Source organism: Apis florea, unplaced genomic scaffold (assembly GCF_048593485.1).
Source record: "Apis florea isolate Af1SG1 unplaced genomic scaffold, ASM4859348v1 contig_3493_pilon, whole genome shotgun sequence".
NCBI lineage: Eukaryota > Metazoa > Arthropoda > Insecta > Hymenoptera > Apidae > Apis > Apis florea.
Window position 1 is genome coordinate 3045111 of NW_028256772.1, and position 26399 is coordinate 3071509.

The 26399-nt window shown below is 22.9% G+C and overlaps 4 protein-coding genes across 10 annotated transcripts; 1 reads left to right on the top strand and 3 right to left on the bottom strand.

Annotated features, from left to right (window-relative positions):
* Positions 1-112: 112 nt before the first annotated feature.
* Positions 113-12262, bottom strand: LOC100869069 (G protein-coupled receptor Mth2). Of its 2 annotated transcripts, none has more exons than XM_012486482.3 (5): positions 11113-12262; positions 5312-5390; positions 2637-2821; positions 2334-2499; positions 113-852 (listed from the first exon to the last, which is right to left on the bottom strand). In XM_012486482.3, the coding sequence occupies exons 1-5, from the start codon at positions 11939-11941 to the stop codon at positions 510-512; spliced, it is 1602 nt and encodes a 533-aa protein (XP_012341936.2). In that variant the 5' UTR covers positions 11942-12262; the 3' UTR covers positions 113-509. The 2 variants fall into 2 exon arrangements, with proteins under 2 accessions (XP_012341936.2, XP_003693694.1); XM_003693646.4 differs by lacking the exon at positions 11113-12262 and adding an exon at positions 5617-6617.
* Positions 12263-13903: 1641 nt separating this feature from the next.
* On the top strand, positions 13904-16036 carry aay (phosphoserine phosphatase). Of its 2 annotated transcripts, none has more exons than XM_086912821.1 (6): positions 13904-14701; positions 14784-15023; positions 15163-15297; positions 15399-15544; positions 15622-15783; positions 15868-16036. In XM_086912821.1, the coding sequence occupies exons 2-6, from the start codon at positions 14884-14886 to the stop codon at positions 15954-15956; spliced, it is 672 nt and encodes a 223-aa protein (XP_086768947.1). In that variant the 5' UTR covers positions 13904-14701; positions 14784-14883; the 3' UTR covers positions 15957-16036. The 2 variants fall into 2 exon arrangements, with proteins under 2 accessions (XP_086768947.1, XP_086768948.1); XM_086912822.1 differs by having other exon boundaries at positions 14173-14328.
* A 374-nt stretch (positions 16037-16410) lies between these two features.
* Positions 16411-21568, bottom strand: Ube4A (Ubiquitination factor E4A). 2 transcript variants are annotated; one of them, XM_031916377.2, is made up of 15 exons: positions 20632-21568; positions 20169-20561; positions 19766-20092; positions 19490-19671; positions 19288-19398; positions 18967-19161; positions 18764-18881; positions 18522-18698; positions 18292-18437; positions 17968-18117; positions 17618-17861; positions 17357-17519; positions 17059-17263; positions 16805-16964; positions 16411-16707 (listed from the first exon to the last, which is right to left on the bottom strand). In XM_031916377.2, the coding sequence occupies exons 1-14, from the start codon at positions 21193-21195 to the stop codon at positions 16823-16825; spliced, it is 3117 nt and encodes a 1038-aa protein (XP_031772237.1). In that variant the 5' UTR covers positions 21196-21568; the 3' UTR covers positions 16411-16707; positions 16805-16822. The 2 variants fall into 2 exon arrangements, with proteins under 2 accessions (XP_031772237.1, XP_031772236.1); XM_031916376.2 differs by having other exon boundaries at positions 16801-16964.
* Positions 21562-26208, bottom strand: LOC105735429 (uncharacterized). 4 transcript variants are annotated; one of them, XR_015293489.1, is made up of 7 exons: positions 25580-26127; positions 24962-25049; positions 23124-24896; positions 22874-23059; positions 22346-22533; positions 21906-22015; positions 21562-21727 (listed from the first exon to the last, which is right to left on the bottom strand). XR_015293489.1 is itself a non-coding variant. In XM_086912819.1 (7 exons), exons 2-7 carry the CDS (start codon positions 25022-25024, stop codon positions 21672-21674), a joined length of 2361 nt encoding a protein of 786 aa, XP_086768945.1. In that variant the 5' UTR covers positions 25025-25049; positions 25580-26208; the 3' UTR covers positions 21562-21671. The 4 variants fall into 4 exon arrangements, 3 of the variants coding, with proteins under 3 accessions (XP_086768945.1, XP_086768946.1, XP_031772238.2); XM_086912819.1 differs by having other exon boundaries at positions 22361-22533; positions 25580-26208; XM_086912820.1 differs by having other exon boundaries at positions 22361-22533; positions 23205-24896; positions 25580-26012.
* Positions 26209-26399: the final 191 nt, after the last annotated feature.

The following is a 26399-nucleotide window of genomic DNA, read 5'->3' on the forward strand; positions in this document are numbered from 1 at the left end:
AAAAAATTTATAAAAACTTTGTAATATCAAATAATGAAAAATTATTATTATACTAAAATTTAAATGATAAGAGAAAGGGAAATAACTATAAATAAAATATAATATAAATAAATAATAACTGATAAAATAGATCTAATTTATTTGTACACTATTATATTGGCATTAAATTTAATAGTTTCTAAAAATCATTACTATTTTATGACAAAATAAAAATTAAATGTTTCAAATTTACATATAAACGATTATGTAGTAGCAAAAACGAATATTAGAAAGGCAGCACATAATGATGACTAGAAATTCTTCAAGAAAATTCACATTCAATATTTGATCTAATTCATTATCAATTGATATTTTGATGAAATGTCGAATATAAATCGAATATAGATTTGTCAAAAACTAATATAGTTCAATTAAAATTTCCTTTGTTTCTTTTTTTCATTTGTTATTTTTATAAAGTTGTGTAAATGATACATAATGAATCACGATACAGAAATGATTAAAGCTAATTTTTAATTATCGACCATTGTTTTGTCACAAAAAGATTCATTCGAATATGTGACGATCTTTTCCTGAAACGATGGAGCGGAAGTTGTTGATGTACAAGTACGACAACCACTACGAGTTGAATTTCTTGAAAAAATATTACTTTCATGGCAACCAAATCTTCTTAACAGTAGTCTTTTAACTTTATCTTTCCAAACGAAAATTATGAAAATAATTACACCTTGCAAAGTATTCGTAAAATCAGTAAGATACCAAAGATATGTTGGTGTATTGTTACAGAGCCATGATATTATTTCCATTGACCAATTTATACCCATCACAATGAACAGTTTCAAATATAGATTAAACCTGGATAAAGCAAATTAAATTTCACATTTAATTAAATGAGACATTAAAATAATTTTATAATATATATATAAAGATATTTATATATGAATAATTTTATATATCATAAAATCGCAGAAAAATGAGTTTGACTTAATAGACTTTTCATGATATGTATTATATATAATAAATAATCAATTATGAAAATATATATCTTTATATTACAAATTCATCTTATTATAAAAATTATGATTCATATATGCATAACTTATATGCAATATATGGAATATTTTTTATCGATGAAAAATCTTTTTGAGGAAATAAATTCAATTTTCAAAGATTCCAGCATTTTTTCAATTTTAGATTTTATAATTTTTTTTATAATTTTATCTGGAGATATTTTTATAGTAATAGATTATAGTATTTTTATAATAATAGAAGATTAAAAAAATATAAATATTTTAATTTAAAATTTTCTGTTTCATATTACTATAAAGTTATATAAAAAAATATGAAGTTATGTTAAAAATGAATTATATTATTGAAAAAATATTGAAATTTAGACATTGATTTTATCTCTTTAAATATTTTGTTAAAAATATATACCGTAATTATACTTTACATACTTACTTTCTTTTATTTTTAATGAAATCTTGCAAATATACAAATATAATAAAATACATTTATATGCAAATCTATATGCAACATTTTTTTAATAAATAAATAATCTCATTTTAAGAAAATGAAATCATTATTTAAAGTTTTAATATTTTTTCGTTTTTTTTAAATATAATTTTGTAATAATACAAAATAATAGACCAAAATATTAAATTATAAAATTATAAAATTTTGATTTTAATACTCTATCGTACTCCGTTACTTTGTCTACTAAAATAGTTTCCATGTGAAATTATATTCAAAATTAAAAAAGTTCTGAAACATTTATAGAAATTGATTTCATTCACTTAATGAGATTTTTCATTGACAAAAAAAATTGTATATCCATAAATCCCTCATATTCTATGCATATAAATCAAAATTTTCGAATAAGATGAATTTCTTTATAATATATAGTATAAATATTTTTGCAAATGACTGTAAATGTATACTATAAATATATATATATTTTTTTTCAGATATAAATGCTAAGATCAATGATAAAGACGAAACATGCAATCGCGGGCGAAATCCTCTTCAGACGGATGTATGTTTTGTTACGCGAGAGCGACCCGCTTTCGTCATTACAAAAACAAATCAAACCATGGGAAAATCCTTATTGTACAAGTTCTAAAAGAAGGTCTGAAAATAATTTTAGCGTCACAAGCATGAAATAAGAACAATAATGTAAAAGTATATCGATGTAAATAAATAGAAGGAAACGAAATCTTAGCATTTAATCAACTATTTTATATATATTATTGAATGATCGATATTTTATACATACTATATGATAACACTACAATAGATGTATAATTAAAAATATTATAAACAAAAAGAGAACGAACCATTGTTTATTGTCATCATGGCGTCTACTATCTATACCTCTGAGATGTTGGGCCGTATCTTTTCCATGTTGTCGTATTTTTAATGCCGTAGAAATAAAAAGACATATATTACAAAGAACAGTGATACCCATAGGACCGTAAAAATATAATGCCTTTGCTTCATCTCCTATACAAACGTTTATCAAAATTAAAAATATACTTATATAAGATATGAAATTTTAAATTTCAAATCTTGATTAAGTTTAAAAATTCTTATTTGTTTAAGAAAACTCGTTATCTTATATGTGAAAACTTAAAACTAACTTGTGAACCAACAATTCATTTTTCCAAAGTCTGGTTTGATTAAATAATTTGGAATTTTAGGCAGAAAGTCCATAATAGCGCAAACTCCGGTGAGAATCGCTGCGCAACCCCAGGCGTAAATCGAATATATTAAAAATTTTTTACGCTCTCTTTGTTTCACGCTGCCATGTAAGGATCGAAAGCCTCTGAAAATAAGAAATTCTTTAGTAAATAAAATAGAATTAAAAAAAAAAAAAAAATAGAAATGAAAAAATACATGAAAAATGAAACTTAAAAAAATAAAAGAAAAAATAATTAGTACAAGATTTCCATTATCTTTTTTCGTTAATCACAATATATAATATGTACATATATATTATACTCTAAAATATGGCTGCATTACATCAAATATTAAACAAACAAATGTTAAATATTAAACAAACTCATCTTATGTATTATATATTATGTATTATGTATTATATATTTTATTAATAAATTTACATATTAATTATATGTATTTAATAAAAAAACTTAAAAATGTTAAAATATATTTTTTTTATTAAAAAATCGCTTTTTTTATAAAAAAAAATATAGCGAGTAAATCGTGAAGATCGTTGTAAACTTGAGTCTCATAAAAATTTGGGAAGCCCTGTTTTACACGATATGAGCTTGTGGTTTTAAATGACGTGTTCTATATTTCCTGCTGTTACATCTTACAAAAGTAAGATTTATAGTTTCAAACGATCGTTTAAGAATTATTAATAAAGTACATACATCGTTTGCACGAGAAGAAATAAAAATACGTTTTTTTTTATTTTTAAACGAAATATTAAGATTCTAAATTTAATTATTCTATTTATTCGTGCTTTATTTGAATATATAGTAATATTTTGAATTTGTTCCTTGAAATATTCAATTTATGAAAAAAAAAAAAAAAATGAAGAAAGTAAAAAATGAAAAACGGAAAAATACAATTTATAAAATTGAAAAAATGACGCACAAACTTGAAAAGTATTTTATTAATAGAAATTACGAATAAATAATAGATATTCAAGAAATGTCTATGTACGATCCTCTAATATTAAATTAGATAAGAAGATAATTTCTAATTGATCTCTATCTATACATGAACGTGTATGTATGTTGTATAATATGATTCAACGTCGCACTACATAGTCACACCCTTAATTACATTCGTCACACCTATGTATTTATGCTTTACATATGTAATAAAAAAAATACTTGGTAATGACCGATAATTCGTTATTCTAATGATTACAAGCTATATATTATAAACGACATTAAGAAAAAACTTGACAATGAATTTATAATCAAATAATCTAAAATTAAAAAAAAAAAAACGGTTCAATCGATGATTACTGCATGCTATTCGGATAATTTTTTTTCAGCAAAGAAGAAAATTGAAATATCGAAATATCATTACATAGTAGTACTCAATAATCTATAAAACATATCGATCAATGATGATTTAAAATTTTTCGAAGCATTTGTATATTATAATTAATCGATTAAACTTATTATTTCTAATAAATAGTAACATTTATTTATCATTTTATTAATTTCTTTTATTTTTTCAAAAATTATCGAAGCATGAAAAATATCGGCATCAGTACATATGTATAGTACCGGTATGTGTAGCGTAATATAGATGTGGCGTCGATATGGCGTCGGTATAGCGTCCGTGTGGCGTCGATGTGGCGTCGGCGTCAGAACTAAAAGACCGATTCTCAGTTTTCGAGCTTTCGAGATTTGTTTAGAACATACGTCACGATTTGTTTGCTGTACACCTGGTGCTTTACAAATACATACACATATGTATGTAGATAGATCTCTCAAATACTTTTATAAGAATTCAATTCGTTAAAGAAAGAAATATTTTACTTTTGATTTTTGAGACGCAATCGCTTTTCTAATAATGTAATATTTGCATTTATTATATATTTTTTCATATAAAATAATTTTCATAAAATGAAAACACATATATTACATACATATGCATTTTTATATAATATATATATATATATATATATATATTATATATAATACATAAAAGTATATTCCTAATAATTTATCGTATTATCATTTCAATCATACTTGGACAATAGAAACAGACGCGTTTATTTGATTAAAAATTTTAATGTTATTGAGAGAATTCGGAGAAAAATTATTTGTGCATAGAGAAGGCAAGATTGGATTGATCGAAAGGAATAAAAGACACATTGTTGTCGTAGTGTTAAATAAACTTGTGATGTTAATAACATATTGAATGTTCATGAAACAAAAGTACTTGAGAAAGAAACCGTAGGTCTGCTTTGTGGACCGATCGAACTTAATTTAAGAATGTTTACAAAGTATACACGTGCCGTCATGAACCGGATATTAATTCACGTATGTCGCTATCAATTTCCCTTGACGATCGTCAACTATCGAATTGCTTTAGCTGGAAGGATATTAAGGAGATAATTTTTGTAGCACGTTCCATGCTGCGTATATCATCGATTATAATAAGCTTTTAATTCGAAAGCATTGTAAATATACTGTTACCTCGACATATTTCAATTTAACACGACGCGATTGATTAAGAAATTAAACCAAAATGAAATGTAAAAAAAAAAAAAGTTATGAATTAAGATATGCATAAATGATCGAGCTAAATAGAAAAAAAATTAACTTACCCAAATGTCCACCAAATATCGAAGCACATAACGTTCAACCAGAAGAAACTAGCCAAGAAAGAAAAATGAATGATGAATGCTGAAACAGAATTCAATATAAATGATCAATGGCAATTTAAATATACTAGTACATAAAAATTTGTATTCATATAATATAAAATGGAAAGAAAAAAAAGAAAAAAAGAAAAACGCGATGCAACGCATAAATAACACGAAATCTTATACACATATATTGCGTATATATTTTTTATGTTAGAAATATCAATCTATAGAGATAAAATTATTTAAAATCATTATATGAGTACCAAATATAATGCAGAGAGAATTCGAAATATGTTCTTGCGGAATAACATTTACGCTTGAGAGTGTCACATAGGCGATTAATAGAGAAGCAATATGTGCACGAAGTGTATAGCCGTGTAAATTTTTCAACTCTGGTAACAAACAGTAGACGATAAACGTGGCAAACAGGAACGGTACTGATACGATCATTCCGATGGGATAAAGTACTTTGTTAACATTTATTTCAATGTCATCCTTGTAACAAATAATTACATCGAATACGGTAGATAAAATGATACCGAGACAATAATCAGTCTCTCGAAAAAGTTCGTTCTTGTTGTACTTGTAGACTGAACCATTATCAAGAATCATGAATTCATCTTCGAAATATTCTTCTGGACTAAGTTTATAACGTTGCCAACCTATACAAGGATCTTTAACGGATAAATGGAAATAGCGTCGATAATCCGGTGTCTCGTCGATCAACGTTAAATTATTCGAGTTGTAAAGGGGCGGAAAACGATAAGTATTATTTGTTTCAATACATTTTTCATTCGTCATACGATTTCCATATGGGCAACATAAAGGAATACATGCTTTTCCATCAGTCATGAAAAAAACATTGGAAAAACATTGATCCTTGCTCTCTGCATTCGTAAAAATATTTCCCATCTTTGATTTCTCGATATCTTCATCCGAATGAAAATATTTCGTTCTGTTATCGTTATCTATTTTCACATTCGATTCATGTATGGCGAAATTGATGGTTGAATCTTGGTTAAGAGATGGTGTTGTATTGAATTGTGAAGACGATTGAATTGAGTTTATCGCGAGTATCGTTAATAATAAATCACCGATCACGACACGAAACATCTTGGTAGATAGATTTTCGTCAAGCAACTATTTATCACGATTCGTTCAGATTTATAATGACCACAGCCATTATCGTTTTACACGGAAACGATACGATTGCTAATGTTCATAACGTCGGTTGGTCACGTCACGTTGCAACCGACTAACTACTGGGAATGATTTCAGCGTTTTCGTTTTATCCTTCCTTTTTTCGTTATCCTTGTCACTTTTCTGCTTCCCACTCTCCCTATTTACCCCTTCTTCTATTTATTTCTCTTTATTTTTTTTATCTATTTCTTTTTTATTTTCCTCACTTTTTTTCATTTGATTATAGAAATTTTTAATTAAAAAGATATATATATATATAAATATATATAAAGATATATAAATATATATTATATAATATTATATAAATAAAAATGAAAAAGAAGGTGACAAGAAGGAAGAGAAAGAAAGAGAAAAGATAAATTCCTGGCGGCAAAGGTAATTTAGCGAAGGTCAAAAAATAAGCAAACAACGAATTATTATGAATATGTTATATCTATTTAATCGGTAATTTAATTGAGAGATTGATTTTTATTACTTTAATTTTTTATGACTTATTAAAATTTTATTACGATATAAAATATAATATAAAAATTTATTGTTGTATATTTATACGTAAATCTAAATATTAATTCTAAATATTAAACATTTATTAGTATAAACTATTCGATTGTTTTTAACATAATAATGTATTTTTTAAGAATTCGAAATTATTTTATTCATTTAATATACGTAATTAATAATAAATTAAATAATACTTAAATTTCAAATCAGAAAAATCTTAAATAATATGATGCCGTATATAATTCGACAAAATATTAAATTTATATAAGTGCACCAATATAATACAAAATATTCAGTTTTGGAAATTGAATCGAATGAATTTCGCAAAAGAAATGTCTAAAATTTATTGAGGAAAATTATTCGAAAAATAAGATAAAATTCTGGATTACTTAAATATAAAGGGCACCGTCATCGAGCAAATACAAGATATTTTTTTCACATACATTCACTATGATATCGGATATCATGTCATATGTCATATCAAGGTAAAGCAAAGGAAAGTAGATAAAAGATGAAAAGAAGAGAAATTCAAAGTAAGGAGAGAGGTAAGGTAAGGTGAGTCAAGGTGAGGCATTGCAATCTGTTCTTGTTTGTCTTCATGTATTGAAAAACAGGAAATCTCCGAAAAAAACCTTGAAATTTAAATTTTAAGTATCGATCAAGAATGGATAAAACTCGGTCAGTTTTGGTAATAGGATACGAACAAAAAAAAACCGAAAAAAAACATATTGTATACATGTACTCATTAATTCATATAATATTTATTTTTAATATTTAATAATAATATAAATCAAAAAAATTTTATTCAATTAATTCGCGTTTCACACTCAACAAATTTTTATATTACTAAAAATAACCGACTAGATTATACTTGTTTATATCTATTTAGAGATAGTAACATTTTCATTGTCAAATTTTGTCCTGATTTTTTTGAGAAGAGAAAATGATATTGATAAAATTAATAAAATATATTGTCATAATAATGCTGTATTAACAGCATCTTTTAAATTATTAAGTATTGTATTGGTATTGTTTGATCCATTTTTATTGCTCATAAAACTATTATTAAGTATTACTACTTGACACCAATTTGTTGGTAATTACACATGTGATTAGTTTATTACAAAATACTATAATATATTATAATATACTAAAATCATGTAATTATATCGATAAATTTATTCAAGAAACTTTATTTTCTTGTAAAAAATTTTGCACTTTGAACTTTGACATTATATTATTAAATATTGAAACGAAAGCATTATATGAATTTAAGTAATAATAAATTAATAAAATTGTTATGTATCAAGCTAATCAACTTGAAAAAAAAAAAATAAATAAAATCTTTAGCTAAAATATTTAATAATATTGTGTTAATATTTTTATATTAAATGCATATATTAAATATTTCGATTATATATTTTATTTTTAGAGGTTTAAAGAGTACATCGAAAGTGAAAAAATTATAGAAAATAGAAGAGAATAGAAAAAAACTTATTATAAAATTTTGAGTACCTATAAAAAGTGAGTGCAAAAGTATTAAACATTTTAAATACAAAACGAATACAATACGAAAATTCGATTAAACCAAATGGAAAGGGGAAAATTTCAGAAAATTTATCGATATTGTTAGATAAGATACCATTTATTGGTATCAAATGAATCAGAGAAAACGTATTAATGATCAGGCCTTAAAAAATAATCACAAATATAAATTTATTTACATCATATTTACACAAATATAAATATCACAAAGTGAACAGTTTTTTTTATTGAAAATTTATTTAAAAAAATATCAAAAAATACAAATTTATAAAAAAATATGGAATAAAATAGCATAAAAAATATTTTTTAAAGAAATTCATATACCTAATTTGATATAAATCATAAAAATAAAAAATATTGAAATGATAATTTTTTAAATAATCGATATGAATTTAATTTCTGATACAAAAATTTTATCTTACTGATCTTTTAATTAATATTATTTCAAGAATATTATTTTAATAAATATATGTACATCTTTGTTATCATTTTTTTCTTTACGTCATTAGAATGATTACTATCAATTTGCAATTAAATACTGACACGATTGCATATGTATGCATATATATATATATATATATATTATATAACACTATATGCAGAAATGTATGTGCGAAAATAGATGTGCAATTCTATAATACAAGATAAATGATATTCCTCTAATAAATTCTTTTTCAATGAATCTTTCAACGATCAATTTTTTTTCGTTTATTTCTAATATTCATTTTTTTTCAAATATTGATATATTGTTTAAATATCTTTTAACAAGTTTTGAAATATTTGAATATTTATTTGATTTTCATCATTCATAGATCTACGTCGATATAATTTTGATATATTTTCAATATTTGCATCATTAATTTGCATCATTAATTGTACAGAAATACGAAAGCACATTTCTGCATCTATGCTCTGTACTTATTATATATAAAAGAGGATTTTCTAATAAATTATTTTTCCGCGAATCTATTCGTAATTTCAACTTATAGCAAATAAAGTTTAGAGTACTTTATTATCTATGTGACATTGACACGCGACTACCTTTACTTACAATAAGATAATTGAAGCAATATGTTAATTGAATGAAAATATGAAAAAATATATATATATTACAAATTTTTCAAAATGAGTTTTTCCGTGGAATAAGAATCATTATGATATACGTTTTTAGTATTTAAGGATGAAGTAAAAATTAAGAACAATAAAAAAAAAGAATGATGAAGAAGAAGTGAAAGAAATGCATTGTTATCAAAATTTATTTATCAAAATTTTTATCGTCTAGTCGTTTACTTTTATTTAAAAAAGAAAATTATTTTTATATCCTTTTAGAAGATGATATATACCAAAAATATTTTGATTTCTATATTTAATTTTATGTTTTGAGCAATGAATAATTTTTTTTTCTTTAAATTTTATAAAATATAAATATATAAATATATTTCTTTTATTGACATTCATATTATTAATAAGACAATTGTTTTGATCTTCAATGATCTAACTTAATTTCAACAGTTGAATGAATTTGTTTTTTGTTCTATCACTATTAGTAAGTATACTAATAGATTAAGTTATTAGTACTAACTATAGTATTAAATATTAACTATAATAAGGTGGAAATCCATGTTTTAATGGTAATTTTTAATGTACATGTTATGAATATATTTAAATATCAAAACTTTGGCTATGAAAATATAAAATTATTTGTTGTTAATGTGTTACCAACGAAATAATAATGAAATTTCATTGCAGGAAAATAAATATTTAAAATTAAATTATATTATGAGAATTTCATTTAATGATAATTTCCTTTTAATTCATTTTAATAAATTTGAAGATTATTATTATACTAAAAAAAAAAAAAAAAAAAAATAAAAGGAAATAAGCACCGTTAATGAAAACAAACAATCATTTAATTAAATTTAATAAACAGAAATTGTGTATTATATGATAATTTACAAAATCATATATGCGTTTTACAAATTGCTTAAATGTATTTAAATATTTTATTATATATTAATGATCATAATAAAATAAAATATGAATAAAACTATATATGATAAAAACTAGGAATAAAACATGAATATATTAATGGCACGTGTGCTCATGTCGTATTTCTAATACGTGCTTAAATGTATAAACTATAAAACAAAACTATAAAATTTATTGATTTCGATAGGTTAATTTCTTTTCTATTTTTTGCGTTCTTTTTTAACAATTTAATTCATATCATACAGATGATCGAAATATTATATTAGATTTTATGATTTACCTTATTTGTTCGAAATTTTTTTTATCGCACTCGGTTTATCTATGAAAGAAAGGGTGGATCGAAAATTTCAATCGATTGATATCGTAATTTTAGTATTGTGCATAAAACATATTTAATACATATAATATATAAGATCGAAGAAATAAAATAAAAAAAACACGATTAATAATCATAATTTCAAATAAACAAAGCAGTAAGAGAGAGAAAGATAGAAAGAGAGGGCAACGAGTTATAAATTTCTTACCTATTGCGCTGCAGAAGACGTACTTAAAAAAAAGTAGTTTGGCCAAGACGAGAGAAGTATAGGCAACCACCAAACAAGCCACATAACACATTAAAGTTTTTCCATAGAGATTTCTTAATTCTGGAATAATCGCATACACGAAGAAAGTAGCGAAAAAGAATGGAATAGAAATTATGATTCCGGCATCCACTGGATTTGAAGTCGTTGTAGACATATTAAATGTACAAACCAAAACAGCAATTTTTTTGGAAGGTTCTTTCCAATCGAGGCAATAATTCCAAGCTTCATATTTGTCGCCATTGTAAGTTTGAAGAATACCATTTGCTTGTAACACATACGCATCTTCTTCGATATTTTCTGGTTCGAGTAGAAGTCTGCTTAAATTTTCGGAACATTGCATGTCCTCTATCAGAAAAAACTGATCGCTTAATCTAGATATTTCTTGGATTTCAACTGCGAGTTGATTTCGTTCGAGAACGAGAGATTTCTGAATAAATGATTCACTTGATAAGCGAGTACAATTAGGTCGAATACCTTCCCCTAGAATCTCGTTTCGTTTACAACATTTTCTCAAGCATGATTGCAAATTACATATACATCCATATGTTTTGTTTCCAAATACATGATATGATTCAGTAGGATACATTAATTTATTGTATACTATACTTCCATTCTCGAATTTATTAATTTTATTTTGATCCAAAATAATACTAGGAAATGGATGACAGAATGAATTCTCTCTTCTTTCCATTTTCTCTCCATTGATCTTCATCGATTGATAAATTAGAACGAATAAAAATAAACGATTAATTATATAAAAATGCTGCATCTCTGTTTCCTATTCGTATATCCTTCCTGCGTTCAAAATTGCTCCACGTTTTCTTTCATTCCTTTTTCCTTCTCTTTTTCCTTTTTTTCCCTACTCTTGCTAATCTTTTTTTTTTATGTATACGTATTTCTTTACGTATTTTTCTATTATTTTTAAAATAACATACGTTTCAATTTAATTTAATTTTTTCTGATATCTTTATTTTTTTTTATTCGAATTAAGAAAATCCTTTGAAAAATCATCGTTTTCGACACAATCGTAAAAATTCACGTTACTAGTAGTGATCATCCGATGAAACGTAAAGCTCGCGACTGACTGCCCTCAGTATTTTTCGATCGTCTGTGATCGCAGCGTGAATATGAGCGCGCGCGCGCTCGTTCACTCACCCCAATGTCATATAAATATTAAATACTATATATCATTAATAATTTAATTAGTTTTGATCTCAAATTACTTTTTTTCATTTTCTCATTATGTTCGTTTATCGATCTTAATAACAATATAATCATTATCTTTAGTGTAACTTTACTATATATAAATTAGATATAAAATGTAATTATTACAAATATAAAATTTCATAAGTGCTTCAATTATTTATAATTAGTTTCAATTAATGTTTAATAATGATTTTTTATAATTACTCTAATTTATTAATTAATTTTATATTAATCAATTTTAATTCTAAATTCTAATAAGTACATACTCTTAGTATTTATTTATTTGTGTATTTATTTATTATTAGAAATATTCTGTATGAATTTATAATTTCCTTCAATATATTTTTTTATTTCATAGCATTCGAGAGCACTAGAATCTTCTTACCATTTTAGTATCATTTTCAACATTATCGATTTGGTTTATAATTTAATTAATAGAATTGCAACATTAATAATAGTTAGAATTGAAACTAAATTTTAAAATAAAATTATGAATATAGATTAGATATAGAAAAACAGATTTTTATAGCCTACTTTGAATTGATTATATGATATTAATTTATAAATTAGTCACATGATAATAATTAATATATTGTAAACTATATTCTCAAAAATAAAATTTTTTTTTTAATTTTTTAATTTAATGTTTTCCAAAATAATATTTACAATACTGTTGATTGTTTCAAATATTTTAAAAATCATTTATATGTATATGTAATTATAAATTAAAGATATATATATATATATATATATATATATATATATATATATATATATAGCATCAAAAATCAAATATATTTTATATAGACATTCTAAATCTTGAACTATAGAAATAATTTATAAATTAATCCTTTTTCTAAACTTGTGTTTGAAAAATTATAGGTTTTAATTAATTAGAACCATATGATCTTAAGGCCCTATTGTTTGATATTCTATAGTAGTTAGTATTTAGATATTTAACTATGTTTTTGATTGTCATTGAGTGATCAAAATCGCAAAATATATCATAAAATATCGGTATCATATGAGATTTATCATATGAGAAATATTATTTTACTAAATCTTTATTTTAAAATTATCTTAAGATATATTATATAAAGCTGATAAGAATTAAAAATTAACATCATCTCTTGAGTAATTTTTAAATGTTTTTATTTGAAATTATTATTCTACTTTATTTTGTTTTTAAAGAGATTTTCTTTGACATTCAAGAGATGGCGCTAACAGTCATTTTTTAGTTTATCTCTATCCTTCTTCTATTATTTGTTTTTTTATTTCATATGACAATATATATTCTATAAATAATTCTAATCGATGATGCTCAATTCCAAATTTTTAATTATTTTTTTTTTATATCAGTTATTCTCTACTTTTTATTTATTTTTTTTTTGTCTTTTGCTTTGTTGCAAAAATGCGACGATCATTAAAAAACAGATATAATATCCATTTTTTGACATCGTATGATTCTGACCTATGTATATATGCCTATATGTATATTTATATATATACATCGAATATATATGTCATCTGTATTGTAATTGTATTCTATTTATGTGTTTGATGTTAACCGCTAGTATTTCCTTCAGTTCTTTATTTTCCTATTGAAAATCTTAATTTATGACAATAATCATAATAATCGATAATCTCTTTTTCATTCTATCCTATTGAAGATTTTACATATAATTTATCTATGTTATTCTAATTTCATATTATCCTAAATTAATGTTATATTAATTTCAGATTTCTAATGGCAATAATAATTTTTTTTTTACTTCTATTCCATTTAAAAACCTTAATTTATCCATATATATCCTAATATTATTTATTTTCAAACATTATTTTCAAACATTATTCAAAGATAAGCGAAAAAAATATAAACATAATTTAAAATTTAACTTATATTTTTCTTCTTTATTTCACATTAAAAATAAAATATAGTAAATAAATATAGTAAGTAAATTTAATATTATATACATTAAATTTATTACTTAAAAAAAAATAAATTATGCAATTTTTAAATAAAATCATTGATTGTTTTTTTAATCTTTATTTTTTATTACAATAATATTTCATTAATATAATATTAAAAAAAGTAAAAAATATCATATACTTCTTTTATTACTATTTTTTAAATATATTTTTTAACCAATTGTATCATATGATAATATCTTAACCTTAAAAAATTACATTTTTAATAAATATAAATACAATTTCTTTTATAATTATAAATTTTTTAAATAATGTATTGTTTATTAATAAAATCGCAAAACATAATAAATATAAATAAAAATTTTTTATTAATGATTAAAATTGCTCAACTATAGTAAGTATATATATATATATATATATATATATATATATATGCATATGCATATATTAGTTATCATGCATCTTTTAATTTACAGTTTATAAAGATAAAAAAAAGTTTAATTATTATCTGCGTTTAATACGCAGCAACGAAAAAATTTATAATTTCAGTGTATCATTTTGTATTGCATAAAATAAATGGCAAATTTAAACGAATTAAGATCTATATGGAAAAATGCAGATGCAGTAACTTTTGATGTTGATTCGACCGTCATACAAGAAGAAGGAATTGATGAACTAGCAAAATTTTGTGGAAAAGAAAATGATGTTATTTCGTTGTAAGTTTTTTCTTTTTTATTTTATCAAATATTTTTATTTTTTGCTATTCTAAAATTTAATATTTTTTTTTCCATTATTTTTGTTATCATTCATATATCATATGGAATAGTTGACTTCAATGAATAAAAATGATTTTAGAACAAATCGAGCTATGCAAGGAGACATGACATTTCGACAATCCTTAGAGGAAAGATTGAATATTATAAAACCAAGTCTTATGCAAATAAAACAATTTTTGGCTTCTCGTCCAATAAAACTTTCACCTGGAATTAAGTAGGGAAAAATATGAATTGAAATGAATTGAATATGACAAGAAATTTTCATAAATAAATTAGTAAAATTATTTCTTTTAAAATTATTTATGAAAATTTCAGAACTTTGGTAACAACACTACAAAATCATAAAAAGCAAATATTTTTGATATCTGGTGGATTTCATTCTTTAATTGCACCAGTTGCCACATCACTTAATATTCCATTAGAGAATATTTTTGCGAATAAACTTAAATTCTATTATACAGGTTATTATTTGTTTACTTTGATATAAAGTTAATTATATATATATTTTATCTTTGTTTCTTTATGAATCTATTTATAGGAGAATATGCAGGATTTGATGAAAATCAACCTACTGCAGAAAATGGTGGGAAAATAAAAGTAATTAAATATCTTAAGAATAAAAAAAAACTTAAAACTATTGTTCATATTGGTGATGGATCAACAGATTTAGAAACTATTTCAATAGTAGATTTATTCATAGGTATATCTTATCTCAATTTAATTTATTTTATTTCATTCAATTTTTAATATTATGTTTAATTACAATATCCATTTTATTACACAGGATATGGAGGAAATGTAATTAGAGAAAATATCAAACAGCAATCATTATGGTATATTACTGATTTTAATGAACTTGTCACTATTTTATAAATAGATTTTTTGTAAATATTATAATATTTGAAAAATTGTAACAATTGAATATGAATATGAATTAAATATTTTTAATGACACAATGTTATTTTATAAATTTTTTTTAATACTATTTTTAATTTTTTGAATACTTATATATAGCTGAAATTAAAATTATTATTTAATATATTAATAATTATCATAAAAATACATTAATAAAATAATATTTAATATAGAAAAATTAATATAAAATATTTATGAAAAAAAATATAAAAGAAGAAGCTTTGGAAAAAAATATAAAAAGCATTTACTCATAATATAATACTGCTCATAATTTTTATTATTGAACACTTAAAAATGTTCACACATTTAAAAAGTTAAAATTAAATTTGATATTATGTATTTATGAAATTCGGGATTATTTTAATTTATGGTAGAAATTAACTTTATTAATTCATTAATAACACTTACTTCATTTAAGTTATGCATAAGAATCTTTATAACGAATACTTTTTACACTTATTATACAATAATAACAATATTTTTCTGTACGATTACATACACTATTGTAGAACAATACTTTTTTCTACAAAATGCAATATTAGAATTCTTATAGAATGATGATAATTACAACATAATAGATATCTGTACATATCTATAAGGATTTGTATAGAAAAATATATACCACTCTGTAAATTATGAAATAATGAAATTTTAACAAATAATGTAAAACTCTGAATTTACCATTGATCGATTTTGTTATATTTATTATCTGAAATCATAAAAATTCAGTTTTCATTAAAAAATTCATAAAGAAGTAAATTTGAACATAATTATATATTTTAAATCATTTATTTTATTTTACCAACTATTTTATTCTTTGATAATCAATGGCAATTTCTCATTTTTTCTTGTTTCTTTTGTTGAATCCATTCTTGTACTCTATGTTGAAGTTCAATATTTGATTTTACCATATCCATAGTAAGAGGAGATCGATTAAAGGGATCGGTTTGATCGCTTAATAAATGCCTAAATAGTATTAGTAATATAATCATACGTTTTTTTTTTATCATATATATCATATATATTTAAAAATGCTCTGAATAAACAAAGAAATTCTAACCTTGCAATAGTCTGACGATCTATAGTTATCTTTGATGATGGAAGAATGACAGGATCTGTCATTAATGTAGACATAATTGGATCAAGAAATTCATCAGGAGCATCAATTAAAATTTCATCTTCTTCTTTTTTATGACTTGCAGCTGCTTCTACATTTTTTGCAAATTGATCTAAATCGCCTAATATACCTACGCCACCGATACGAACTAAAATTTCATAATCATAAAAATTATATATATGAATTGTAATATTATTTTATATTATTTGATATTTTCAAGAGATAAAGATATAAATACTACCAAGAACATTGTCAGCTAATTTGAAAAGTTCTGAACTATATGAACGACCATCTTGCGAAACAGCAAGCGTAAAAGATTCATTTTGACTAAGATTTATATAAATTTCGCATATATTTAATACTAAATTTGCTGGATTAAAAGCATATTCTTTTTGACCATTGACCTAAAAAATTAAAAATTTTATATTAAAACATTTTATATTTACATAAATTTTAAAATTGTATAATTTAAATATAAATATAATTTTATTGTAATTTCTACCTTAAGATTTTTTTTGTTTGGTCCAACCAATTGAAGCAATAAATAATTAAGCATTGAAGCAATACGATCCACCATTGTTGGATGACAAAAAATGGATTTTATTTCTGTAGTTAACATTTTTAATGTGTATATAGTTTTTCTACCTAATATATTATCAAATCGAGCTATCATTCCAAGATGTAAAAGATAATGAGCTTGTTGATCACGTTCATGTTGTGGTAATTTATTCCATTCTCCACTTTCCCTTTTAATAAAATTATTTTTCATTAATTTTATTTACTAAATATACAATTTATAAAAACTTAAAAATTAGAATTATCTATTAATATTACTGAGTAAATTATAAATACCTTGCTTGAATCAACTGTTTTAATTGAGCCATGCTTGAAAGTGCTTCATCTAATAAAAAGACTGCATCATTCATCAAAAGATTTATAAAACGCAAAAATAATGGAGGTTGAGCTGCTTCCATATTAGTTTCTGCTTCTTCAGCTAAAGAACTTTAAAATAGATATTAAATTATATTTTAAATTATTATAAAATATCATTTAATATATTGATATAATATGATAAAATATAATGAAAGTGGTAAATTATTTTTTTTTTATAAAATATAAAAGTAATAATAATGAATCAATAACAATAACAGTATATTATCTTTATTCTTTACTTACATAAAATTATTACGATGTTCTGACAATTTCCATAAGTATTCCATAACAACATACATTGGTCGTCGATAATTAAATTTTTGTTCAAATTGTACACTTTGTCCAGTCATTTCAATGCTTACAAATACTTTAAGTAAATTTGGAACAATCTAAATATGTAATACATAACAAAATAAGATTTTTTATGAAGAAAAAAAAAATATTCTATTTTATGAATTTTGATAATTACATACATATTGTCTATATGGATGTGTAATAAATAATTGTTCTCTATGGAATGTCCCTAAACTTGGTGTTACAGGGCTCATAGTTTCATCGCTTGTAGGTAAAAGAGCCTCTAAACCTTCTGCCAGACGGGCACGTAAATGAGGATTATATAAACGTTGTTGAGATTCCATTAATACTATTATCTGATATAATGTATCAATTATTTTATTAAATCTTATTTTTCAATATTATATTATTATTAGCTTACCTCTGTAAGCACAGGTGTAAGAAAAGCTGGTCCTTGTTCTTCAAAAATATTTGGATTTAAACGGCGTAATAAATACAAAAATCGAATAGTATTTTCTACTACGAATTCAGGAATGCATCTATATTGAACAATAATGTTAAATATTAAAAATAATTATTAATATAATATATAATATATAATATAGTTTAGAAAAAGTAAAATACCTCAAAGTATCTGGAACAGTTTCTGGTAAAGGAAACGTTACCACTTTACATTCTTTTGGAATGTAATCATTTTGTTCATTTTCTCCAATGTCATTCAAATATACTTGTACTAACCAAAATGCTGTTGTTGCATGAAATTTTGCTAAAAGTTTTAACATTTCTGGTACTAAAAGACTTGCTCTTAGAGATAAATATCTAAAATTCAAAATATAAATTATTACATAAATATATTATATATTATATAAATATATATAATAAATATATTATATTGAACAGAAAAAAAAAAAATTTTTTTTATTTTTAGGATTCAAAAATATGTACTTGGTCATTTCTTCTTCCATACGTTGAGTTATCATTTCAAATACTTCTGATCTTCCACCATTTTGAGCATCCTGATATACTCTCTGTATTCTTACCAAATCCTGATTTGTTCTACAAATTTTTAATTTAACTACTTTAACCTTTAATATTCTTATTATTTTTATTATAAATTAATTAAAACACAAATAAAAATTTTACAAACCTTAAAAGTTTGTCTAATACTACTCTATATCCAAGATCTAATGCTCTATGAGTTAAAAAGAAGCATTCTGTAGTAAATCCAAATGTCTTTGCCACTGGTCTAGCACCACCTTCTGATGTTGGTATCAAACAAGTTTCTGAGGTCATTCCTTTTAAATGTATAATTGAATTTATACATTCATCCTGATTAACCCAAACAATTTTTATAAAATATTATATTATTTAAAATTTAATAAATAGTCTTAAATATAATTCATAATATAATAAATTAACTTACATCTGCAGCACAATATGTTGGATCAATTTTAGGCACTTTGGAATCATTTTGTTTAATGCAAAATGGTTGACAAAGACGCAATAGCACATTTCCTAAATTTAACATAAAACCATCAGAGACACATAACATTGAGCTAAAACTCACATCATTTTGAGCATTCCAAATTTTTCCCCTATTTGCATTAAAATGAAGACAATTGCCTATCCATTGTAAAGTTAAATGACGAACTTCTGATGAACACTTTAATAATAAATGAAAAACTTTTTGTAATGATTCATTTAATGCATCTAAGACTGTCCAAATATTTCCTTCAACAGTAGCTGAAGTCTTAAAAAAAAAAAAAAATTAAATCAATATTATTTTATAAATAATTTTATTCATTTTTTTTTTATAGCTTACTTACCAATTGCAATGGTTTTTCAAAAAAATAAAATGGTTCTTCTATTGTTTTTGGTAAACAACTTAAACTAAAAAGTGCACCTAATAATGTATCTGCATATGCTCGACCTTGATTACTTTTAGGAGTACTATGATTAATTAATAATTTAGCTAAAGGTTCTATTGAAGAAAAAAGATTTAATATAGTAAACCAATATTGACGAAAAAGAACAAGATTACTTTGGGCTGCCTCTTTATAAATTATATCAAGAATAGGATTAAAAGACACAGCTATTGCATCTGTAGCATTTTTCTCATTTTCAGTTTGTAACTCCAATACAATACCATTAATAAATGATAAAAATTCTGATTTAAGTTCAGTTCCATCCATACATAGTGCAATAAATTGATTGTGAATCTATAAAAACTAAGAGAATTAAATTGCATTCTTTAAATTTATTATAATTGATTTTGTCAAATACACATACTTTTTGTTCTTCGAATAATTCTGGTTCCTGCAATGCAACACTTGTATTTTGCAATATAACTTGATTTATTTTACAAAGGATATTAGAAAATTCTGATTTATTTTGATATTTTTGTAATCGACAATAACTTTCAAACAAATAAGGTATTACTTGTTTTTCTATTGTATGAGAATCAGTAAAAATTTGTTGAGAATTCTCAATGGGTATTAATTTGGATTCTAAATCAGATAACATTAATCGTTCAAAAACTGCTTGTTCGATTGAATCAACATTAACGAAAATCAATCTACGTTTTTGATGTTCATTTGCTTCAATTCCATATAATGTTATACCAAGTATATCACCAAGAAGGCAGTTAACCTGATTATCGATTTTAGAATCTTTGGAATCTTGAAAATTTATGGTTCCCGTAATATTGTCAATGTTTTTATCTTCTAGTTGTGCAATATGATTAACTTTATTATTTTCGTTGATAATAGCCTGATTCTGAGACGAGAATGATACGGCATCGTTGATAGTTGAAAACAATCCAGCAAATGGATTGTTATTTACATTATCGCACATGGTTTTTTTGTTAAAACTCAATCACAATTGTTGTAAACATAATTAATCTAAAAATAAATTATTATGATTTAATTTTCAACGTAAATGTATCACAAAAAAGTAAAATATTCTCCTGGTTGCTGCACACTATCCTACATTCGTTCCGTCACACAACGTGCATATATACGCATGCGCAAAAGTGATGGATGAATTGAATTTCTACGAATTATCATTTCTATCGCTATTTTTATTATCGAACTATAAAATAAATTGAATGTTATTATTTTTTATTTTTTTTTTAAATTTTTCAAATCAAAAATAAATCATTAAATCAATGTTAAAATTTCTTTACTATATAAGAGATTTATGCAAATAAAAATCATTATCTTATATGAAACAAATTTATTACAAAATTCAGGCACAAAGTGGATTTGTTTACATATAACAAAATGTACATATACATATACTAAGTCAATAATAAAAGGCACTATTATAATTTACCGCCATGGTTTTCGTACAGTTCCGGCACTAGTACTTCTTTTAATACTTTGATCTATAATATTATATAAAATTATATATGTTATATAAATTATATAAAATTATATAAATTATTAATTACTATATATATAATATATATATTATATATGTATAAATATAATAGTTAATTAAACAGATGCATATACTTGTGCATAATTTTCAAGTTAATTATAGTAATTAATATTATAACTTACACAAAATGTTTGAAGAAATAAGTCTTTCTTTAATATCTGAAGTCCAAGTTTGACATCTAGATCTAGACAAACATGAACGAACAAACGAAGTTGGTTGATATTCTTCCATCCTAACAATAAAGAAAGAAACAATAAATAAATTAAAATATATAAATATAATTAAAAAAATGATAATACTATTACAATATAAAATAAAATGAAAATATGATTAGTTCAGAATTCATTTGCATAAATGTTTCTTAATTATTGAAAATATAAAATATATTTGATATTTTCTAATTGTAAATTTGATATAACTAATTTATCAATAAAGTCATAATATTAAATTTAATACAAATATATAATAGCAAATAATGAAATAATTTATTTTGTTTCAATAACATAACATTCTACATCATAAAAATTTATTGAAATTTCTGTAAAAAAAATGTAAATTTTACTATGCAGAATCATACTCCTTCAATTTTTTCCTGGCTAGAGTCCGCTGAGTTGCAAACGAATACGATCTTGCAGATGTTGGACGCTCTATGCGAGTTTGTTTGATTTCACGATCTTGTGCTATTACTTGCATTCTTTTTTGTGGACTTTGGGCAAATAACTCCACTATATTCATAGAAGCTGCATCACACTTTTACAAATCAAAAAAATTCTAATAAATATTTAATAAATATTTTTTTTAAATTTCACATTTTAATAATCCATTTTAATTCCATTTATTAATAATATTAAAAAGATAAATCTTATTAATAAAATATCTTTTATTATTAAAATAAATTGTCTGTTTTATTCCATGTTATTATTGGCTAATTATTATAAAATTAATTGATACAAAGAAAATTTATATTATTTTTAAATTTTCATAAATCAAATATGTATAATATAAGAATAAATTTTTAATAAAAAGAAAATAAAAGTTTAATAATTTTTAATTTAGTTTAATAGTTTTTAATAATTATTTAATAAATTACCTGTAATTGAAGGCGATGTAAAAAATTAAATTCTGAACGATTAAGAGGCGCATCAACATGAAGTTTAAGCATGCAATGTAAAGCTTCTTTATATGTATTTTTTAAAGCAATTACACGTTCAGTTCGCATCATTCTACGTACTAAATATCCTCTTGTATATGCATTTATTACATTTGCTGCTTTTATCTGTAACATTAAAATAAATTTATTGCTATTAAGAAAATAAAAATATAAAACACTAATTTCTTACATGTTTAGTCTCATATATTGTCCTATCAGGAATTGGTACATGGGTAGTCTTACTATCTAAAGGAAATAATTCTCGACTAACGTTTGAACGTTTATTATCTTCAGTTTCTTCTAATTTTTCTTTATTTTTTATGTCATTTGATTGTATCTCTACATCTTTTTCTTTCATTTTTTTTATAGAATTATTAATATTGGATGGTTCTGTTTCTGATGATTGAACTATACATGAATATTTAGTAGAACAAGGAGCATTATCATAATTCATTTCAGGATATATATAATTTAATGGGCATGAAACCATTCTCATATTATAATCTTCTGAATATTCTATTTTATCTTCTAAATTATTTTTTACTTTTTTTACATTTTGTATATTATCATTGTTATTTTCAAAAACCTTATTATCATTAGAAATAATTTGATTAAAAGCAGGAGATAAAATATTTTCAGAAAGTAAAGGAACTGAAACTTCTGGAAAGGATTTTTTAATTTCAATCAATAAAAGTAATTGTTGCTTTTCAAATTCCTTTTGAAGTAATGTTTGTTCCCTATGTTGACGAAACATTAATTCAGCCATTTGTTTTTTGTGCATTTCTTGTACTTTTTTGTAAACTGTTAAAAGTTTATCAGATGCAATAGTAGATTTTAATCTAGAGATAGAATTTTTTATATCTGTGTTTCTTGAAAGTTTCTTCATAAAATTATTAGATGTAGAAATATTATTTTGATCATTTAAATTTTCTAAAGAACCTCCAATTTTACATGTTGAATTGAAAGTGCAAGAGCTGTTACATTTATTCCATGTTTGAAGTTTTTTTCTCATTTCATTATTATTATCTATTGTATGCTTTTTATCTTGATTAATTTGTATGTCACTTTGATCAATGTATTCTTTAGCTAACATTGTCTGAATACAATCAGCTGATCTTGTTGATGAATATGTTGCTAAAGAATATTCAGGCTTTGTTTGTAAAGAAACAGACTTACACATTTTACGATCAATATTAGAATAAAAGTTTGCAACAGATTCCTTATTTTTAGTTTCATATTCCCATTCAACTTTAGCTTGTGCAACATTCCATTCTTTTCGTCGATTCACATTAGCACAGGATGTTGGAACATATTCAGAACAAGGAGTACAAGTTGAACTAGCTAATTCCATTTGCATATGAGCTAATAATATAGGACTTGGAGTATCTAATACATAGGAACCTTGACGTACTAATTTAGGAGTGTCTCCTAAATTATCCAAATCATTTTCTTGACATTCATTTTCTTTAAGATTAACATTATTTAGTGTCAATGGAATAATATTTAATGTTTTAGGCACTTGTGGTTTCCAAATTTCTGATACTGTTTCTGTAGTAGATTTTATTAAAGTTGTTATATTTGAATCAATACTAGAAGTTATTGATTCTGATCTTGAAACAGTACTAGGAACTAAATTTATCTGATTTTCAGATTTACATCTCAAGTTTAAATCTTTATCATACTGTAAAGTTTTTTCTAGATTTTCATTAGAATTTTTGAATGTTTGTATTGGAACATCACTTATATTTGTAACAATACATTCATTAAAATTATCATATTTAAAAGAAATCAAATTTTCTTTTGAACTATGATTATATTTTACATCTTTCAATTCTTTTTGAACTTTTCCTATATAGATATTACTATTACATTGTTTATTAATACGTGAAATAGTTAATTTTTTTTCTATATTTATTGCACTTTCTTTATAATTAGATAATTCTTGTTTAATATCTTTAGTTATCTGAAAAAAATAAATTTAATCATAAAATAAATTTTAAATAATAATAAAATAATAAATATGCATACCATTGGTGGCAAAATAGGAATTCCATTAATCTTGATACATGAAACATATGAATGACCTTCCATATTTTTAACTTTTTAAATAGATCTGCTAAAAATGATAATAAATTTATATTAAAAAAATATTAATGAAAGAAACTTATTATAATAAAATGAAATAAAATATCTTTTTTCATATTAACAAAAGAAATATTGTAAAAAAAATAGATTTATTTAATGTTGTAGAAATACAAAAGAAGTAAATAAATTAATAATTAAATAATATTTAATTAAATTATTATAATAATTAGAAAAAATTAAATAAAGTATTAAGAATAAACGAGAATTTGTAATTATATATATATATATTATTATTATTATTATTATTATTATTATTATTATTATTATTATTATTATTTGTTTTCATACATCAACTTTGTATAATACTATATTGTATATCTTATAATGTATTACTTAATTATTACTTAATAATTAAAATGTATATAGCATGCATATATAATTGAAAATACTAATTATGAAATACAATAAAATATAACAATTTTTTCTTATAATATATTTTAATCTCTTAGAAATTGATTTATTTAATAAATTCATTTTATGGATTCATTTTAGATTACTTACTGTTATTTTGTATTTTTCAACATACATTTTCTCCAATAGTAATATAAACATTAGAAAACAATTTTGCTGATTGTATTTTGTATTATTTAAATAGGTAAAAAGTGGTATGCATATTTCCAATTCATTCATTCATATAATTTATTGATGATATTATTGACACAAACTTCCAACAAAAATTTCTTTAATTATTTTGTATTTTTTTTATAGAAATATCAAGTTGATTATTGTTTACTTTAATCATAAATATACAATTCTTTTTATCAAATTAATATAGATGGAGTTGTTGTTTTATCAACATATAGTTTTACATATTAATGTTGGTAGTTCATATTACCATAATTGTTGATTTTGTTACGTTGTCGCATGAATAATTTAACTTTAATAACATTATAACCTATAGCCTGAGCAAACTTCGACGATAAAGAGTTAGAGTGGATTTTTAAAATTGATTGAACAGATATAAATATAAAATGTATATTGTTTAATTAATTCACCATAAATGATCAAATAAAGAGAAAGATTCGAAAGATGCTCTGCTCAAAGAATTTCTAAAATTAATTTATTACGAATAGAATCAAATTTTTAATTAAAATATATATGATCTTGAAATGAAAAATCTTTCATGATATATTCTATTTTGTCTCTATTCATGTGCCTTAAAAAAATCCTAAATTTTAAGAATTATCCTATCTTTTCAATATATATTTTCTCTTTCGTTCTAAACTATATACACGTATGCACCGCGCCATCCTTATGATTTTTTTTTCATTTTTGCTTGCTTAAGAATGAATTAAGACATGAAAAAAAAATCATCAATACA

What these genes read in the sequence shown, in the direction of transcription:
- LOC100869069 (XM_003693646.4), bottom strand. Translation starts at nt 6,466, where the DNA reads ATGTTTCGTGTCGTGATCGGTGATTTATTATTAACGATACTCGCGATA. An exon ending in AATGAATTGTTGGTTCACAA is followed by an intron (nt 2,500 to 2,636) that starts GTTAGTTTTAAG and finishes ACGTTTGTATAG; the next exon opens with GAGATGAAGCAAAGGCATTA. An exon ending in CATGATGACAATAAACAATG is followed by an intron (nt 853 to 2,333) that starts GTTCGTTCTCTT and finishes TGCTTTATCCAG; the next exon opens with GTTTAATCTATATTTGAAAC.
- Ube4A (XM_031916377.2), bottom strand. Translation starts at nt 21,195, where the DNA reads ATGTGCGATAATGTAAATAACAATCCATTTGCTGGATTGTTTTCAACT. An exon ending in AATTATTCGAAGAACAAAAA is followed by an intron (nt 20,562 to 20,631) that starts GTATGTGTATTT and finishes TAGTTTTTATAG; the next exon opens with ATTCACAATCAATTTATTGC. An exon ending in CACATCCATATAGACAATAT is followed by an intron (nt 18,438 to 18,521) that starts GTATGTAATTAT and finishes TTACATATTTAG; the next exon opens with ATTGTTCCAAATTTACTTAA.
- LOC105735429 (XM_086912819.1), bottom strand. Translation starts at nt 25,024, where the DNA reads ATGGAAGGTCATTCATATGTTTCATGTATCAAGATTAATGGAATTCCT. An exon ending in GCCAGGAAAAAATTGAAGGA is followed by an intron (nt 22,016 to 22,360) that starts GTATGATTCTGC and finishes CTTTATTGTTAG; the next exon opens with GATGGAAGAATATCAACCAA. An exon ending in TATTTCTTCAAACATTTTGT is followed by an intron (nt 21,728 to 21,905) that starts GTAAGTTATAAT and finishes ATAATATTATAG; the next exon opens with ATCAAAGTATTAAAAGAAGT.
- aay (XM_086912821.1), top strand. Translation starts at nt 14,884, where the DNA reads ATGGCAAATTTAAACGAATTAAGATCTATATGGAAAAATGCAGATGCA. An exon ending in GAAAATGATGTTATTTCGTT is followed by an intron (nt 15,024 to 15,162) that starts GTAAGTTTTTTC and finishes AAATGATTTTAG; the next exon opens with AACAAATCGAGCTATGCAAG. An exon ending in AATAGTAGATTTATTCATAG is followed by an intron (nt 15,784 to 15,867) that starts GTATATCTTATC and finishes TTTATTACACAG; the next exon opens with GATATGGAGGAAATGTAATT.